The sequence below is a fragment of the Drosophila grimshawi genome, unplaced genomic scaffold (assembly GCF_018153295.1).
Source record: "Drosophila grimshawi isolate 15287-2541.00 unplaced genomic scaffold, ASM1815329v1 contig_848, whole genome shotgun sequence".
Lineage (NCBI taxonomy): Eukaryota > Metazoa > Arthropoda > Insecta > Diptera > Drosophilidae > Drosophila > Drosophila grimshawi.
Window position 1 is genome coordinate 21,312,150 of NW_025063692.1, and position 20,865 is coordinate 21,333,014.

Here is a 20,865-nt window from a genome sequence, read left to right on the forward strand (position 1 = left end):
ACACACAAATATACAGCAACAAACAAGTAAATAAATACACAAATAAATTAGCAACTACATCGAAAAGAAGCAAAAAAAAACAAAAACCTTGGTATTAAGGTACAAAATACACACTACAACAACAAAAACAACAGCAAAATCCACAACGGTGTTAAAAACGTTGACAAAAACATTTACAAAGCGCCGCAAGTTTTTGAAATTATTTCGCAGTTCTCTTGTTGTGTGTGTGTGTTTACGTGTGTGTGTGTGACAAGTAAAAATTAAAAGCAAAAACAAACAAACAAACAACAATAACAACACCCACCGCGTTCCATAAAAACCCAAACGGTTGAATAAGACACAAGAAAATATAAATAAATAGAAGCAAAAGAACAACGCAACGCTCGAAAATCAAAACAACAACAAAGCAAAACAAAACACACAAAAATAAAAGTGGCCAACGGAGAAGGCGCAGCGGCGACAACGACGACGACACACACACACATGCATATAGAAAGAAGCACAAAATATCCATAATTCTTTACACACAGAGACACACACAGGCACAGACACATGTGCACGCTTATGCACTCTATATAGAGGGTATAGAGACATCTGCACACCTGACACCAGAGACACAGCGAGACACGCAGAAAGACTGAAAGACAGACAGCGAAGAGCAGCAAAAGGAACAACAACATAAACAAAAACAAACGAGCAACTAACTAAAAACAATGACAACGAAACCACCGAGAAAAGTCGCACCCGATGGCGGTTGGGGTTGGGTTGCCTGCTTCGGCGTCAGTTTGGTCAATGTAAGTTATATTAATCATAATCTTCTATTTATCCCCCCACATATATTTCTATCTATTAGAAAATGGTTATTTGTGTGTGTGTGTGTACTTTCAAATTGGTATAGTTATAATGGTAGTATCTCCTTGTCGTGTACTCTCTATCTCTGTGCCTCTCCCACTCTCTCTCTCTCTCTTGCTCTGCTAGAGCCTTGTTATTCGTTTCCATAGGTTTTTGTTTAGTTAGGGTAGGTTAGTTCTGCTTGCCAATTGTCCATTGCGTTTGGCGCTATTAACTGTTAACTGGCTGACGATTAGATTTAACTTTGTCTTTTATGATGATAAATGTCTATATATATATATATATATAGATGTGTGTGTGTGTATATATATATATATATATATATGTAGTGTGTGCCTTGATGAAGAGTGTCTTATCTTTATATGTATCTGATTTCATCTCTGAATGACATTAAAGAATATGACACAGAATAATATCGTCATTATCGGGATTTGCATATCAGCAGATTATTGAAGACTTTCCGTTAGGAATAGGAACAGTCGGTTCCATATGCTTTTTTTACACGCTCCAATTCGGCTTGGATTGCAAATGTCGCAATTATTCTGCTATTATTTATGTATAAAAAAATCAATACCAATATGACTATGACTATATTCCTCATTTTGCGATAATTGGATCAATTATTACAACGAGGATTACATGGGTGAGTGAATGAGTGAACGAACTTATACACAATTCATACAATTTGCATCGGCTTGTGCCATTCGCAGCTGGCACTTTTCGGATGTGGATGGACAACTGGCAACCGCCTGTGGTTAACACACACATTTTGTTCGCTAAGTAATCCTTAATTTATCCGGTATTATTATTTCTTAAACATTGCATTCAAGAGACAGACTGAGAGAGCGAGAGTCTGCTCTTTGGAAGATCAAAATAAAATACCTCCACAGTTATTCCTCCACTCCAAATACCATTTGAATAATTTAAACATGAATTCCAATTGACATACCTTGCACACGATTATCTTATATATACATATATATAAATACTATAATTGGGGCTGTCAGATTCATAAATCGATTCTTAATGAAACGATGATTCAAGTGCGATATGATAATTGAAACATATGTCCATCCATTCACCAAATTGTCTCATTAATTCATATCTGATTGATCTGACAAAAAGACCGGACAACCGCGATACAAATCGAAAAACTACTTTGTTATTTGCTTACACACGTATATATATGGCAATGTATGTATTTATTTACAGGGCTACTGTCGATAGGTATTATGTTGATATTTAAACTGCAACTTGTAACACGTCCAGTGTTTCGCAGTGGGCAACCTCGGCTAGCTCAGTATTCCCAGAGGTTGTTGCATTTGCAGACATTCGATACTCAATTATCGTATGCCACAACCAAAAGTGAGATTTAAAGGGCCACATTGCTGAAAAGCGGGAGCAAGTTGGCAGGGTCAGCTACACCAGCGTTGCATGTGAGGACATTCTCCGCAAGGTGGCGCGCCGAGGGTTAGGGACAAGAACACATGTGGAAAAGAAAAAAACGCAGTGAGGCAGGTCGTGGTCCATAGCGCTTAAATTTGTGTGCCGTACGGATCGAATGTTGAAGTACATTTAGGAGAGCCTTGACCCTCCATATTCGATAGACCTTGTGAAGCCAAATTCGGCGTAAGAGTGTCTGTTTGAATAAATGTTGTGCTGTGCTTTGTGGCTTATGTTTAGGTGGCCGACGGCAGGTCACGCCGCAATTGTGCAATTTATGTCATATGGGGCGAATACACCATCCCCTGATATTGGCAGCGCGCAAGCGCACCGACGGTATTTCTTCAGCCGGTGAGTGCGTTCCGATATGGAATAAGTGCCATCGGGATAAGCCTTCAGTAACCGGCCGCGTAGCTCGAGCGCAGTACACTCAATCGAGTGCAAGTCGACTGCGCGCATGTGAGCAGTGCTCCAGCACACCCACCCATCCTCCAGTATATTTATGTAAATGTTGAATGTTAGGTTAAGCAAATTTGTTGAATGTTATGTTAAGCTATTCGTTATTTATGTTAATGTATTTATCTATTCACGCATCTAATATTAATTTAAATTTCTAAGTTAAGCATGTTCGTCAATAAAATCCGGCGTCCGGATTTTTGCCAAATTGCGGAATCCATTTTCTTGCACGAGCTCCCATACACCGAATACTTATATTGGAGCTCTAATAGGGTAGAGTTTTATCGGATTTGGCAAGATTCCCGATTTAAATTCAAAATTGAATAGCCGTTGCAGAATACAACGCTACCTAGCGGCGTATTTAGTAATTACTACATTATACCATATAATGTTTGTTAATAAATTGTAAGGAAATAACGATGATCTGTGAGTAAGTTAAATAAAGGGGAGAATCACCGGGAGCATGGAATAAATTAGTCGTCAACTACAATTTAAGGGCGATGGGCAAATCGAATCCGTGCAGGCCCATTGCAGGAAGGGCGGGTACGTCGTGGCCATAAACACCAGGCCCGTCAGCTGTTTCCTTTGTTTTGTGTGTGCATGTAGGTCTTTATGTAGTGTTGTGTAGGTCGAGTTTTTTTCGAGTCTGTACCATCTACGGGCAGGGTTGGAGTTACCCACCTCTGGGAATACTGAGCTAGCCGAGGTTGCCCACTGCGAAACAGTGGACGTGTTACAAAATGCAATCGGGAAAGGAACTAACTGTATGTATGTATGTATGTATGTATAATTGCCAAGTAACTGGCAATTTTGATAAGTATTATTATCAGGCAGGAAATCTTGAGCATACTTCGACATTTTAGTGCGCAACTTAAAATTTAAAACTTAATTGATGTCCACTTTAACCTGCCCTCTGTGCATGCTTCTAGCCAAAAAACCAAAAGAGAGTAATAATCGTATCAATAAAATAATATGCATTTTATGGGCGTACCATGAGAGCGACAAGAACAACAAATATGGAAAACGAAGCGAAAGCAAAATCAAAAGCAAACAAACAAAATCAACAACAATAAACCAAAACAGTAACATTATCACGATTATCGAATCATTTATTCGGGAAATCGCATTCACGTCATCATTGTGTAGGTGTAGTTGTAGGTGTAGGTGTAGGGGTAGGTGTAGGTGGCCAGTAGGTGTTGCGATATCGCAAATCAGTCGATTATATGACCGAGACCGGTGTTCACTATTTAGCCCACTAATCGGATTGCTTTCCGTTATTGCCGCCTGCAGCACTTTTAATCGCGTTTAAATCATTTACGAGGCAAATTGGCAATTGGCAATTAGATCGTATACAATGTGGAAACCCAATCAGGCACAATGTGCCTAATAAATAACACATAAATGCATAACTATAATAATGGAGACATTAAGCATCGATAAGGAATTCCGATACCGATAAGTATCCAATATAAATATAAATCAGTAACTGATTTTCATAAGTTACAAAAATCCGGAAACTTTTGCGGTATTTGCACAAAGATTACTTAAAGCACGTCAAAGGTTGCTCGACTATATGATACCCTACACCCAAAATCGATAGCCCGAAGCTAATGTTGACACTATATGTATATATATAAATATATATACGTAAGTACTAAAATATTTGGACAAAGTTTGCTACAGATTAAAAATAAAATATATGGTGAATCCAATTTGCGCATTATTTGTTAATAGTTCTTATCGAAAAATTCCTATTTGATCAACTTGTCTGTGGCTGGAGCCAAGATAACAATTTACGTAAATTATGGTTAATATTTATATAAAACAGCAACACAAACGAAAAGTTTTATCAGAGAATTGTCTGCAGACAATTATAAAACATTTAAATAATTCGATCTTAATTAAAATCGATGCTATGTGAACTGTTATTGACCATTTTGTCATATTATAGCTCTTAACTAATAGATCAAAAGCACAATTAAAATCAAGAGACAAATAGTTTTTAAGTAAAATAAAAAAACAAGCGATAAACTGCTCAAAATGTTTATTTACCAGACTTTTGAAGTTGTAAATAGATTTGAAATTGAAAAGTGCATCATTTGTGCATGCGAAACAATATAGATTGTTGTTCTATATTTCGAATGTACTAATTATATACATTCATATAAATACATATATATATATAAACAAATCCATGTATGTCTATCTACATACATGTGAGCTCATCATATAATTGCCGCATTTAGCCGGAAATAAACGGATAGCTTCGATTTTTCTATTAATTAACTGCATACAATCTACTACTAAATGTATATATACATATGTATATATATATATATATAATTAGCTGCAGTTATTATACAATTTCTGTAAAATCTTTGCAATCGTGCACAATAATCCCAATATGGAGCCAACTAATTCGTAACAGTTCAAATACGTATGTCAAATATTTGACCTGTTGTGGTATGCAAACATATATATATATATACATACATCACGATACACACATACATGCATATATCACGATACATACATATATACATTTATTTCTTTTTTCAATTAATTGAAAGGCATGTTCTGTTGTTGCTCTCAATTGTTTTGCATTTGATATTTTGTTCTTCGAAATGTTTGTCTCTAACAAGTAAGATTTCTCTAGTCGGCAGATACCCTGTTCCAAACATAAGCTATAGTTTTTGTTTCATAGGATATATTTTAAAAATTGTGATCGCAAGTCGATATTGGATAAATGTAGGAAGAGTTGTCGATCCAAAAAAAATGAAAATAAACTTGATCTGCGTATGGCAAATGAGAGCTTATGTTTCAAATTGGAGAAAGTCTAAAATGCAGACAGACGTGATCAAGAATATATATGGCTCATACTGCCTGTTACATACTGCTGCCCAACTCAATTACACCCTTTTTAATCAATTATACAATTTGCAATTGGTTCGGGGAATAAAAAGCGCAAATATACATTTACAATATAGAATTGGAAGTGAGGGGAGCAGGAAGAACATATCACTTTCCTGTTTGCAATACAAATTGGTAAAGAAATCGAAACAGACACAAGAAACAAGAAACAGGGGCCACAAGCGCAGCCACGCTGAAGGCTATATACCCTTTTAGACCGGAGTCCAATCAACCCATATACATTTTATATATTTGTGTTCCTGTACGTTTGCAATAAATGATGTTTGACATTTATGTTTATTTATTTATATTTATATTTATTTTTATTGATTGTATTGTATGTTCGATGCCACAAGTCTTACTACAAATTACACCACACTCTCTGGCAAGGGTAGTCAAGAGTCGCATTCGATGAATTTGTGCCCACTTTGCGGACTTTGTATCATTTTGCAGTCTGTACATATGTAAATATATATATATATATATATATATATATTGTACATTTTGTCGACTAGCGATGAGATTGTTTTGGCTGTGGTTTCAGTGTCAATACTGAAACTTAAGTTGTTGCTCTGCTGCCTGTTTCCCCTATTTTAAGAATTGGCGTCGTCTGTTCCCGCACCTTCTTTTGCTTCTTCTGCTTCTTTTGCTTCCTCTGCTTCTTCTTCAACATTGGCAAGTACAACAATAAATAATGGCCGATCGGTCTGTCGTTGCGCCAATTTAGCAATATTCAAGCAAAATAACAAATATCGTCATTGATTTGGTTGCTAATTTTGTTGCTGTGCTTTTTTTTTGATTTTGGTTTTGGCTTTCTTATCGACGATCAAGGGGCCGATTAGCACCTTGGTACGCGTCTCGTTCTACGATGATGTGATAACCAAAAGTGAGTCGCCTTAACATATGTATATATATATATATATATATGCATGCACATATCTAATCCGTCGTTCGACACAAGCCAAACAACAAACAAACAGTCAACCGAATCGCCAATTAGGCCAATTCGTTAAAATGAATAGTAGACCATAACCATATTATTTATAGACGCGAGTTGCTCTCGATGAAGTCACAAAGGCAGAAAAAACAACTTTAATACAAAGTTTGTTTTTTCCACAATTATTGTTGGGTATTTCAAAAAATATATAAATAATAACATTATTGAATAATGTTACAAGTTACATTAAAGCTTTAGCTTCAACATTAATATTATATCCACTTTAGAAGCATTGTTCAATACGACTTTTTATAGAACTTATGTAACTGTATTGCTATCATATTCGAATGTACGCCAATCGAAAGTTGAAAAAGCTGAAAGGACTACAAATATATACCGGAAAGAGTATAAAAATATATGCGCATATTTGGACTGCATACACATCCATCCATATACCTTTCTACCTTCTAAGCCCGTTCACGAATCAGTGAACTTCCGCAATTGAAACTATTTCGTTCCATAATTGCATTTCAGATTTCAACTTGAGCATTTATCTGTGCTGAATTTCTTGAAAGTAATTAGTCGACATGAAATTCAATTCAAAAATGGAAAATACACAAGAAATGTCATAATTGCAAAGCTTGTTAGCTTGTACGGGATCGTTTAAGCTTCATTTACTTATGGCCTTATAATTTGGACTTTATTTTTTTTAGATACGCTTATATATATATAAATATACAGAAGCAGACGATCGTAATTCTAGAGAAGTGACTGTTAAACTAAGAGATACCCTGTTACCCTGTTATATACAAAGAAACATGCAAACTTTTGAGAATAGAATTCTGTATCTTGAACTTATAGACCAATATTTGTAGTATATTGAAACTGTTACGATATACCACAAAAGTTGAAGATTTACCAAATTGTCACTACAAGTAATGAATGCTGAATGTGAATTATAAAGTTTACGCTCAACTCTTTTTGAGCTGTTTTTTTTTAAGAGTATTTATTCGAGATTTGATTCATTGTGGATCTAATAAGTTAGCTGGCTTGCTAATGCTTCAATCGAACTAAACAGCATCGATTAGCTGATTATAGCCGAGCAAATAGCATTCACAAGTAAATGCTAAATTAAATACAAAGTCGCAAAAATAAGCACTTGCACCCGGCCTGGTTAGGTCTGCCAGCAAAAGTGTGCGCCACTAAATTGTTGCTAAGTTGAGCTAAACATAACAACTTACAAGTGCTAAAAAGGAGTCGGCAACAAAAGCAACAAATACAACAATGGCAACAATCAAATTCGAGCACAAGCAGTTTGTTTCGCATATCTAATTTGAAATTGATCCTAATGCCAAATTCACGAGCCAGACAAACAGAAAGACAGACAAACAGACAGACAGACAGACAGACAGACAGACAGACACACGTTCAATAAACCGATGGTGCGATCGTTTAAGTGTATGTCTGTACACTCAGAAAAACAAAAGCAGAATCGACCTTAGTTCATATCACTCACAGTATTATTGAGAAAAAAGTATATTTCTAAAAAAGGAAAGTTGCTGATGTGTGTCTCTTTCTAAAAACCAGTGTTTTTCTTCTCTTAATTTCAGTGACAACTATGACAACTCTAGATCAGAGTTTAGCTAAACTCTCTCTCTATATATATACGAGTATATATTTCTATTATTTCAAATTATTTCTAAAAATAAGAAAACCTTTTTTTGCGCGATTGTTTTTGCTGAGTGTATGTCTATCTGATATTGCCGATTTCGCTCTTAGCTGGAGGGCAGCCAACCAAGCGGCTCAGCTGGGCTCAAATGGCAGCACGTGCGTAGATTATAACCAGTTTCTGTGCAAGACAAGACTCTCTGCTACACCAGTAAATGGTTGCTGCCTCCTCATCTCTCATCTGTCATCCTCCTACCGATGCTGCTGCTGATGCTGCTCACTGAGTGGGGGGCTGTTGCCAACCGCAATGAGCTTCAATCAATGTCAATAGTCAATAGTCAAAAGCACACACAGAAGTGACGACAACATAAAAACAATAACAAAAAATACAACGGGGCTTGTTGGCCGTGGCAACTGTTGCCAAACTCGTTTTTGCTCTTGTTGCTGCTGTTTTTGTATACCCTTGCCAGAGAGTATCCTCATTTTGTCATACAGCTTATATGTATCTAAATATCTATGTACTTATATATCTGTGTATATCTATATATATATATATATATATATATTTATATGTACTGCAAGATTCTTTCAATTAATAGTTGAGCGTGCTAAATGGAATCGTTCTGTGAGCGTATTTCACGTTCGGTGTGCTTGTTATTTTTTGTTCTTTCAGCTATAATCACAAACGAGCATAAACAGTGTGCCACCTCCCAAACCCCCCTCGCCACTTGCCACTTGCCCCTTCCCCCACTCATCGTTTAACGAGAGCAGCTGATGCCGACGTTTGAGCACACGTGACTTTGTGTTGCAAGTTGTTGTTGTGTTTGTGTTTGTTTCCTGCTGCCAAAACTTGTTTGCAGTCTACACACACACACACCAACACACACCACGCACAACAAGCTGATCGGCTGATCGGCTGACGATCACTTGCAATTATGTACATAATCAACTGCAGCTGTAACTGAAAGTTTATATACATATATATAAATGTTGTTATATACATATATATATATATATATATATATATGGATAAATCACATGATTGTGATCATGCGAAACGCGAGTGAGCAACCCTCTTTGCCGCTCACCCCTCACGCTCGCTCCTCTCTCGATCGGGCGTTCATCCATCTCTTCATCCATCCGCTGAAGCATTGAATTCGAGCCGAGTTCAGTTCGGTTTTAATGTTCTGTTGTTTGTTGTTTGTTTTAACGGTCAACTGGCATCGCCCCAGAGTCGACATTTTAATTGAAATGTTTGACAGCCGCAAGCAGCAGTCACCCAGTCACATTCACATTCACATTCACGTTCACATTCACATTCATTTTCTATAATATCTATAGTGAAATGTACTTCACAGTTAATTGCTTCAATTGCCGTCAAAACACAGCAAACAGCAAACAAATAACAACAAACACATTCAATTCAAATTTATTTAACATCGATCTTAGAGACAACCGCAAATCGTCCCCACTTCAAAGACCCCTTCTCATTGTGCCCCTTTCTTAATTTACTCTTAAATTTCCGCCATTAAGCAAAACGCATTTTTCAATTAACGCTAATGAATTCGAAAGAAAAAACACAACAAAAGATGACTGACTACAGACGGCGGGAGGAACTGAGGGGGTGCTTGGGATATAACTCTCAATTTTAATTTATTATTGAGAGAAACTCGTTAAAGTAAAATGTGCAAATTTGCTTTTAATTATGAATAAATTGCGGCGGCGGCAGGGCAGCAAAAGTCAGAACACCAAATATTGAACCGTAAAAAAGGCATTGAACGGAACGCGATGAATGCGATGAAAAACAGAACATAACTCGCGAAATCGAAAATAATATAATAAATATATATAATAAATATATATATATATATATAAATAAGTAATAGCTAAACAAAAGCCAGGGAAATGCCCTGGATTTGTGAGGCTAATACCCTCCAGATATATGTGCATATATAAAGTGTCCATGCTTCTTTTTCAATATGTTCTACAAACTATTGGTGTCAATACTTAATATACCCAAAATGTGTATATAAATCTTAGTTGGCTACGACTACAGCAAATTATTTCACAATTCAAATCGTATTTGAAAAAAAAAAAACAAAACCAGAATATTAAATACGATTACCAATAATCGCATTCAAGTTAATAAATACTATATATATATATATATATATATATGTATATAAAATATTTGTAGAACATATATGTATCGAAACATTAACATCAGTATGATGTTTGAGCAAAAACAAAGAAGATATATTCATGTATCGTACAATATTATATTTGACGGCTTTCAACTGTAATTCATTTTGCACAACTTACACAATTTGTAAATATTTAAATACATTTTGCTTACAGTTGCGCAACGTTTCCAGAACGCGCCCTTAAATAACGAAACTAACGAAATGGAAATAGAAATAGTAATAGAAATAGAAATAGAAATAGATATAGAAATAGAAATGAGCTGTGCCTGCTACAGCAGGGAAACAGTAAACCCCACCCAATTGAAGCCACCAACCTTTTCGTCTGTCTGTGCCACAGTTTTGAATGATGAATGATGATACGACAAACTGTATTCCTTTGAATATTTTTTTTTTGGAAGGACAGAGACTAGATGGTTTTACTACTTTACAGAGACGAAAACTAGATGCCCAACCTCACTAAAAAAAAAAAATAATAATAATAAAAAAATAAATACAAATGAATTAATTAAAAATTAGATATACAAAAAATATACCAATTGTTCCAAAAAAGACTTTTAAATTATAAAAAGAAAGACAACAAACCGATTGTTCCCAACGGAGCTGTATGTTCCAGCATGTTTAGCAGGGCAGACTTAACCTTGTTAAAGTTGAGCAAGTCAACTCAACTCAACTGAGTTCCAGCTCATTAATATATGCATATTCAAGCCTTGAGATGGATCAGCGTTACGTAACATAACAAAAAAAAAAAGAAGGAAATAAACAACACATCACTTGGAGTTGTAAACCATAAAAAGGCAACGCACAACTTAATGGGAAATCAATAGACGACAACAACAACAATAATAATGATGACGACTTTGAGGACACGAACGACAATGTCCGTTTTGCACTCAAGCTTGATTTAGGGAGACCACAGAAAACGGTGACACTCAAAACTTACTTTGCCCCACGACGACGTCATCGTGGCTAGTTGCCCCCAGTGCCTCATTCGCCATTCACAGTGACTTAACGACATTTGAGCGGACGACGTCATCTCATCAAGCAACAAACTGATAACGACAAATGTTACACAGCACAAGTAACATCAAAGTGACTAATGCCCATATCTAAGGCAGACGGACGGACGGACGGACGGACAGACAGACAACAACAGACGACAGACGACAGACGACAGTTGACAGATGTCAGACATAGGCAAAGCGGTTGCGAAGAATTCAATATAGTGTGTGTGTCTGCGTGTGTGTGTGCGTGTGTGTGTGAGTGTGTGTGTGTGTGTGTGTTGCACAGATAACTGCTGAAATGCTCCAGCCGACCACGAAGCTTGCTCGTGTTTCCTTTGACATACATGCGCGTGATAATATCGAAGATTGAACGCTTTGTTGTGTTGTCGAGGTATGCCACAAAAATACACGACTCAAGTTTAAACTTGAATTTATCAAAATTTAAATGCAGCATTCATCCAAGGGAAGAAAACATTATCAAAAATTAGGCATTTGTTTTTGCTTCGGTTTGGTTTCGTCGTTTCAGTTTTGACAAAGTTGAAAGACTGCGAAAAGTTGATTCATATGCGAATGTGTTCACAAGTTCTTACTATATGTTTGGAAAAACCTGAACCGCATCTGTTTTCATTATATTATATGATTACCAACTGGATTGCCAGCAGTCAAATGAAATCCACATTAGAGATTTATTTATTATTGTTGCTTTTTGTATGAGTCATTCAGCTGGGGGTGATCAGTGTCCCATGCAGAAATGCCCCAAACTAAAATTAATATTAAATTACACATTTACGAGCATGAAGCATGTGTTCCGTACAGAAAACAGAAACAGAAACAGAAATAAAAATACATACACGCAACATATGTACATATGTACATACATATATTTATTACATAACCTTCTATTACGTGCCAAAAAACAAAAAAACAAAAAACAAAAAACAAAATTAAAAACAAAAAAAAACTAAAGCAAAAAAAGCACAGCTAACTAACTTGGCAAATAGAGGGAACATTTCGCGGAACCTCTCGCGAGCGATTCTATAAGCTGAAAGATAACCCTGGCCGAATAGTAAACACCCTCTACTGAATAATAGCTGATGATGTGAGGAATTTGCTTTGGATAACTTTGGATAGCCCCAAAACTGAGTTTGACTTGTTTTTGCACAGTGCGTTACAAGCATCACGACAAATTTATAATAGCTTCTCTAAGGGTATACCCAGAAAGGAGCCCCACTGTCACAGTCACAGTCACAGTCACAGTCAAACACACACGTGACTTAACTTAACTGCTAAACTGGAGAACTGGAGAACTTACAATAATTATCAGGAATTTATAGCTGAAAGAGGTATACAACGAATAATGATGATGACGCCAAGCTTTGAAACTGAGTCCCATTCTCAATAATCGATTCTGATAGATTTTGGTAATGATAATGAGTCAAAAATGTGTCTGGCTAGGCTAAGTATTGTGTATACGTATATAAGTATATGTACCTTCCTTCATTGGGCCTTATCTATATCAATTTTTGAATTTATATTATCGACACAATCACGCTAAGCCACTGTGACTGCCAGCAGGCACTGCTTGTAAATTCGATTGGCAAATATTGCACAAATGTTTGCAAATAAATAATAAAACGAGCGTTGTCTAGTTGTACGAAATAGAAAAAAGTCGAGAGTACCCACCAACACCAGCACCAGCACCAGCACCAATCACCACTAGCACCACTGGCACCACCCGAACGCCCCTTTTCATCGGCTATCTATCTGTGCATGGCATTTGTGTTCAGAGCAAATGAGCAACGCAAACAAGCACAGTGGGTGCAATAAATATGAATCAAAAGCTTATTTAGATCATTTACAGCTCACGATTTCGATTCACGAGTAACGGCTATGATTACGATTGCGCTTACGATTCCGAATCCGAATCCGAATCGGAATCGGAATCCGATTCTGTTTGTGGGGCACTCAACTCAATCGTTTGTATTTATTTCTCATGTTTTCCATACATTTGTTGCTTTGTTTGTCTTTTGCTGTTTTGTGCTAAAAACCGCATCGCGCAAATTGCAAATGGCAATGCCAATAAATCCAAATTCGAAAATGCGAATTTCCTCAAAATAATGGCTAAGCTAATTTATTTGCACATTACAAAATAAGATGAAGCCTGACGTGAAGTGCAATGTGTGAATTGAATGATCAAAGTTTGGTCAAACGACTAGTTAATTTGTAGAAGTCCTAATTGGAATCTAGATCATATGATCACAGACAACAAGGTAACAATAAGTCGACGCGGAGATACTTTTTAATAATCATCGCAACAATTATATGCCAACTATATATGACTTGAATTGTTTGCTTTTAATGCTATCGGTTATCGATCCTTATCGATTAGTTATGTTAAGGCAGCAAACGGTGATCTACAAGTGGAGACACTGATGTGATCAAACACACAAACAAGAACTAATATATACTACATATATAAATATAATTGGATCAAACATTTCTGAATACAATCGATAATCGATACGCGAAACTGTATGTATGTCAGCATGTTGAGATTGTTTGCCCTGATAAGCAGCGGAAGAGAGTACGAATCAGCTATTGCCATGGCTCGATCACATGCGAGTGGACAAAATCAAAGTGCGACCAATTATAGAAACCCCAAAACTTCTGCCTAGGCAACAAACCACTATCAAAAGAGCACAGAATACTGTGTGTGTCTGTGTGTGTGTGTGTGTGTGTGTGCGTGTGTGCCATGTGATATTTAGGGATCGTTTATTCCCTATCATTAAGTGAGCGCGTGTTTATTGTTGTTGTTCCTCTTCTTTTTTTCTATTTATTTTTTTTATTGTTTTTTTGTTTTTTTTTTTGCTTGTTTTTTTGCCTACCCCATTTTCTTGTTTCAATTATGATTGGTGATAATTCAATTATAAGCAATTAACGGTTTGAATGAAGCGCCCATAAATATCTAGCACCAAGGGGCGAGGTATTGGTGTGTGAGGGGGTGCGGGGAAGTGGGTTGACTTAAGTGAAATGAAAAGCGATAAAGGCGAATACAAAAATCAATAAGAGCCCAAATCAATAATAATTGTGTTTTGCAAAAGCACAAATAAAGCACTTCAGGAACAATCGTCATTATCATCAATAATAACCAGTTAAATATTCGAGTACCTGTTAAAGGTTATACGCGACAAGCAACAAAAATGCATCAAAAGTACTTCAATTTGACAATTGAGAAGCATATGTAACAATAACGCGAAGCTTGAGGATTATTGTCACTCCTCAAGGACAATCGATAGTATTGAAATATTGATAATAAACAAATTGGAGGCGAATTTAAATTTCACGATACATTTCAAAATCCGACCGACTTTTCCAATGTCAAATGTCAACGGTGCACATTGAGTAAGTTTTTGTCTACTAATGATTCCTATGGCAACTATATGTTATAGACATTCGATCCGACGTATGCACCGCCCGCAGCAATGAAACGGATATAGGACAAGTTTCAGTAACACTAACAGTTTAAACTGAGTGAATTGTAGCCGACATATATATGTCCACTAGATGCACTCGCTTAGTGATATATATATATATATATATTTATACTTTATGACGTCTTTTTCAATGCGTTACAAACTAAGATGGGCTCAACATAAAACTATGTAAACCTTTCCTATATGTAATTATAATTATATATATATATATATAATGAACTTTATAGACAGCTCTCTGTCTTGATCGAGATTGAATTGAACATTTGGTGGCTTTCATACGTAGGTATTATTTGGATACCTCTTATTTTTCTTTTACGAAAATTCAAATGGAAATTCGTTAAATAGATTGTGTTGGTTATGTTTGAATCAATGGCAAAAATATAACTGTAAGACTTGTGTTGCACTTGGATTATTTGCTTGAATATAAAACTATGTGTGAATACAAATGAATTATCAGACAAAAAGATCGAGAGTGCGAGAGAGGAGGTAGTAAAGCTCCCAAAGAGGCATCAATGCCGTCGAGCTTACATTTTTGGGAGGCATATAATCATGATATACATATACATATGTACGTATAATGGACGACATTGAATTGCGTGATTACATAGCGAGGGACAGAGAGAGCGAGACAGAGAGAGAGAGAGAGAGCGAGACAGAGAGAGACAGAGAGAGAAAGAGAGAGGAGTGGTGACGTCGCCACGACAAAATTGACAACTTCAAGTGCACTGATATATCTATCGCATTGATACCAACTTAAATATATACATATATATATATATATATTTGATATGTGTATGTGTGTGTGTGTGTGTGTGTGTGAGGGTATTATTTATGGGGACTGACTGTCTACTCACTTGGTCTTATTTGCTGCTGTTGATAACGGATGGGAATCAATTCGATGACGTTGCCACCTCTACTTGCTTTAGTTTTATTGATGGCTAATGCTTCCCACTCCCAATTGGCTGATTATAGTTTATTTGCCGATTAGCGTCAATCAATTGGCCAACATAAAAAGCGGGCTAAGGTCATATATCATGTACATATATATTTTTGCGTCAAGTTGTACGTTGGTCAAATTGCTTTCCGTCTCATTCAATCTGTAATATATGCAGTTGTTCGACTCATTAACACTGCTTACCAGACACGTCTCTAACTAATTAGATACTTACGTACATACATAAATTAGTCGCACATTCATATAAATACATATACACACATATGTTTTTCTTATATAATGAACAGGAACTAGAACTCTCGATCGTCTGAGATTAGAAACTTTTTTATTTATGTGATTCGGACTATATTCAGTCTAACAGTAAATACAAATAAATTCAATGCACGCCTGATCAGAAAAAACGTTGTCGTTTCGTACGATCTTGTAATATATTCTCTGGAAAAATCAATCAAGTCGTTTCGAGTTCTTCTTTCATTTAATCAAAAATCAAAAATCAAAATCAAAGAAAAACTTGTTTGCTGAAAACAACAAAAACAAAATAAAAATTATTAAAAAAAAAGTTCAAATTACAATAAAATGAATTGATTAATTTTCATTAAGTTTTTAAATTTGAATAAGACTGTTTTTTTGGTTAGCATCTTCAATTTTGAATGCTGATTCATCAAAATTTTCGCAAAGCACTCAAAGAGAGATGTATAATTGAAATTCTCTTAAAAGCATATATGTTTCCAACAACGGAACATGTTTTTCCGTTTCGCTCTTTGTTTTTTTTTTTTGGGTTTTTTTTTTGACCATGCGATAAGACAATCATTGACAGCGAAACATAATTAAAAGCGCACGAAACAAAAAAAAAACGTTTTGTTTTATTTTTGGTGCGAACTCTCCTCACATAAGATCAATGTACTTATGATTCATAGCACAAAAAAAAAAAAAACATTTTGTCTGATTTGTGATTTCTGATTTCTGATGCGACTTATAGTTGGTCCTAGACCAAAATGATGTAAGGTCAATGCAATCATCAATCAATGCAAATGCGTCGTTGTAAAGATTTGATTTGATTGCTGCAAATGATAACTCGATTATTACACTGATTACAATTTTGAAAACTGACCTGTTTCACACATAATTTTGTTTTGTCTTGCAGCTGGCAACGCGATCGATTGAGCCATCTTTTGGCTTGCTGTTTGGAGACACGCTCAAAAATCTGAATGTGGGCACCACGGGCGCCGCGGTGATAATCAGCACGATGGATGTGTGTATGAATTTCTCGGGCCTGTTTGTGGGTCCGCTGCTGAAGGAGTTCTCCTATCGCAAGGTTGCCATCGCTGGCTCCCTGCTGTGCGGCCTGGGACTGGCGCTGACCTCATCGGCGAACACGATGGCCCACATCCTCAGCACATACGGTGTGATCAATGGCATTGGCGTCGGTCTGTCCACGTCGGCAGCATTTGTGGCATTGAATCATTATTTCAAGTACAAACGCGGCCAGGCTGTGGGTCTATCGATGGCGGGCACAGCGATGGGTATGCTGATAATGCCGCAGCTGGTGCGCATCCTGCTCGAGTGCTATGACTTTCGGGGTGCGGTCCTCTTGCTGTCTGGCGTCGCACTGAATGCCATCGTTGGCTCCGTCCTCCTGCAACCGGTCAAATGGCACATGAAAGAGGAATTTGACGATGAGGAACTGATTTGTATATCGGCGCTGCCGACGCCACAACCTCAAATGAATTTTGGAACGCCGGGCGGCGGTACAGCAGCGAATCCGCCGCCATCATTTAAGGTGATCAAAGAGGATGGCAATGAGGAGGATGCACTGCCCGAGCTGAATACGCTGCTGTTTAACAAGCATCATTCACACAACCATCAATCGATGCGCAAAAACTACTCGGAGATGGCAATGAACACAATGAACGGCTCCCGTTTGGGCCTAACCAAACGGCCAACATTTCCGCGCATCATGTCCCTGGCTGGTGTCCAATCCGCGGACGTGGGCAGCGGCAGCGGCGGTTATCCATCACAGGCCGAGGTGAATACAACGATAGTCCGATGCCGGAAGGCATCTGTCACATCGAATCTATCGTATATGGACTTCACTGGATCCATACTGCAAGTGCATCTGAATACGGGCGATGATGAGTTCGAGCGGAATGATCGCGAACTGAGGCGCGTTGGCACAGCCACTGGCAGCATATTGGGTGGACATCGCGATAGTTTCATCAAAATGAAACCCACCGAGGATGAGAAACAGCAATCGGAGCGCACCGATGAGGAGGCCAAGAAGAAGAAGACAGGCTTTTGGCGTCGCTTTGCCGATCTGCTGGACATTGCCATGCTCAAGGACAAGATGTTTCTCAATCTGCTGTTTGGCCTCTCCATTTTCTATGTGGCCGAAATGAACTTCAAAATGGTGACGCCCTTCTTCTTTGCCAATCTCGGTTACTCGAAGAGTGACGTCGCCTACTGTCTATCGATAACGGCCATTACGGATATTGCGGCACGTATTGTGCTGCCGCCACTGTTTGACAGGACGACGATCAGGAAACGGACCATCTTCTTGGTCTCGATCATTTTTGTGGCACTCACGCGTTCCAGTAAGTTGATAGATATCTGAACGATTTACCCGCAACACATTTTATATCTTTATTATTTATTGTTATTTTACTTTCTTTGTGTGCAGTTATGGCCGAGCAAACGGAATGGAATCAGCTTATGATCTGGCTATCGATTTGCGGCTTTTTCCGTGGCTCAGCATTGAGCAATTTTACACTGACCGTCTCCGAGTATTGTTCGCTGGAGAAGCTGCCATCGGCCTTTGGATGGCATCTGGTTGGCAAGGCTGTATTTGTGATCAGCTTTGGGCCATTGATTGGTGAGTCGGTTGTCCTTGCATCGACTTAAGTTGGACTCGTATCTCTAATTGCAATTATCATTTCTGTTCCAGGTCTGATTCGTGATGTGAGCGAGAGCTATCCGATTTGCATACACGCTCAGAGTGTTTGCATCATGATATGTGCTCTGGCCTGGAGCATTGAGTATCTGGTGGAGTTTGTCCAATCACGTCGCCGCACTGGCGATGCGGCACAGCAGATGCCCACACAGGATACACCAGCAGCAGCTGGAAGTGAATCTGGAGCGGCAGCGGCAACGGGAGCGGCAGCGGCAGCGGCAGCGGGAGAAGCACCAACGGCGGAAACGGCAAGAAAGGATGCCAAGCTGTAATATATATATATATGGCCAAAGAGATCAAGAGAGGATTATCAGATATGCATATAATTAATTACATCGATCCAACTCATTATTCAACTGAAACTAAATGCAAACTACTTATTACTTAATTACTTCGATAGATTATGTACCTAAAACGTTACGTTATTTGCAATTAGAAATTCATAAAGTGAATGTTCCGATCAGCCCAGCAGCAATCATTCTTAGTTTACTGACTCTGTGTGCCTACTACTTATCAAGATCAAGAATGCAATTAAAAATGAGAGGAACAGAAACTAAAAATAAAAAATATATATATATATATATACATCCTTAATCAATTTATATTTTGTTCGTGAATAGAACGGTTGCTTCATATACATATATATATACATATACATATACATATACATAACATATGCAACGCAACCCCCAAACACCTCCTGAACAAATTGTGTATTAAACTTAGCTTTGTTTGGTTCTATTCGCCGGTTTTCTTCCTTAGTTCGATATATCGGAACAAGTAAACAATTAATTCTTGATATCATTCATAATTCTAAGTATAACATGTCTCTATTATTATTTTCTCTCTCTCTCTCACTCTGTCTCTCTCTCTCTCTCTTTTGTTTATTGTATGAACTTGTATGTGATAGTTCAAAGATAGTTGATAAGTTAGATATTTAAGGATAATCATATGTCAAAATATTATTATGAACAACAAGGCATCAAAGCAAAAATAACAAAACTGGCTTTAAAATTGATATAATGTACCTTTTTAAATTGAAATTAAGAATGACCACAACAACAACAAAAAAACAATACCCAACATACACTACCTATCTATATTTATATGGATATATATCTATATATACCTAAATAAACAAACGAATGTGTAACTGGAATTTAAATTGATTTATCAATTGGCCAACAAGCAATTTATATGCCTATTTACATATATACCTATATACCTAGACCTATATACACAAATATATACACAAATTTAGTTAAATCACTAAGCATACAAAGTGTACAAAATGTATTGTATGCTTAGTGGCTAATGCCAAGTTGAGTGAAATGCGTTAACTGAATGAAAGTTAAGTTGAAACATTGTTCAGATAACCAAACAGGAATATTTGTCAAGCTAGTAGGAAAGCAAATGCCTATATTACAACCATTCCCCACATCCCCAAGGGTTCAAGAGGTTGCCAAATTGCGAGGTAATGCTAAGAATAATGTAGTAGAGAGGGACAGCGATAGATAAGCAAACCAATCCACCCACAGCAAACAAACATAATCCCAACCCAGAGATATGTATTACAAATAAAAGATGAAATCTGCCTTAGATATTTTGATAAGGCCAATAAAACGGCAGACGACTACATTATAATATATATACAAACAAATATAAGATTTGCATAACTCGTTGTAGATGAAATTTGATAAATGTATTGCGATAACTGCTTTGCCAGACTTGGGTTAAAATGCCTTATTGTAAGATAGTAGCATATACGAATGCTAAACTGACAAAATCGGAAAGCAATAACTAATGCTGTCTATATAGTAGATGCCATGACCAAAAAGAAAGAGAAAACTTTGTAGCTAACTATTTTGAGTGGAACCACTGTACGGACATGCCACACCATGCCACCACCACTGGTAGTAGTTGTAGTTGTAGTTCTAGTGGTAGTCGTAGTAGCTGAAACCGTTAACAAATAATACGCATACCACACATGTACTTAAA

The 20,865-nt window shown here is 37.1% G+C and overlaps 1 protein-coding gene across 1 annotated transcript; it reads left to right on the forward strand.

Moving 5' to 3' along the window:
• Positions 1-250: 250 nt before the first annotated feature.
• LOC6565462 lies at positions 251-19,934 on the forward strand. Its single transcript, XM_001991251.2, has 4 exons — positions 251-794; positions 17,065-18,511; positions 18,598-18,789; positions 18,862-19,934. The coding sequence occupies exons 1-4, from the start codon at positions 714-716 to the stop codon at positions 19,137-19,139; spliced, it is 1,998 nt and encodes a 665-aa protein (XP_001991287.1). The 5' UTR covers positions 251-713; the 3' UTR covers positions 19,140-19,934.
• Positions 19,935-20,865: the final 931 nt, after the last annotated feature.

Coding starts and splice junctions, on each gene's coding strand:
- LOC6565462 (XM_001991251.2), top strand. CDS start 714: ATGACAACGAAACCACCGAGAAAAGTCGCACCCGATGGCGGTTGGGGT. Junction 18,512..18,597: donor TGTGGCACTCACGCGTTCCA/GTAAGTTGATAG, acceptor CTTTGTGTGCAG/TTATGGCCGAGCAAACGGAA. Junction 18,790..18,861: donor CAGCTTTGGGCCATTGATTG/GTGAGTCGGTTG, acceptor TTTCTGTTCCAG/GTCTGATTCGTGATGTGAGC.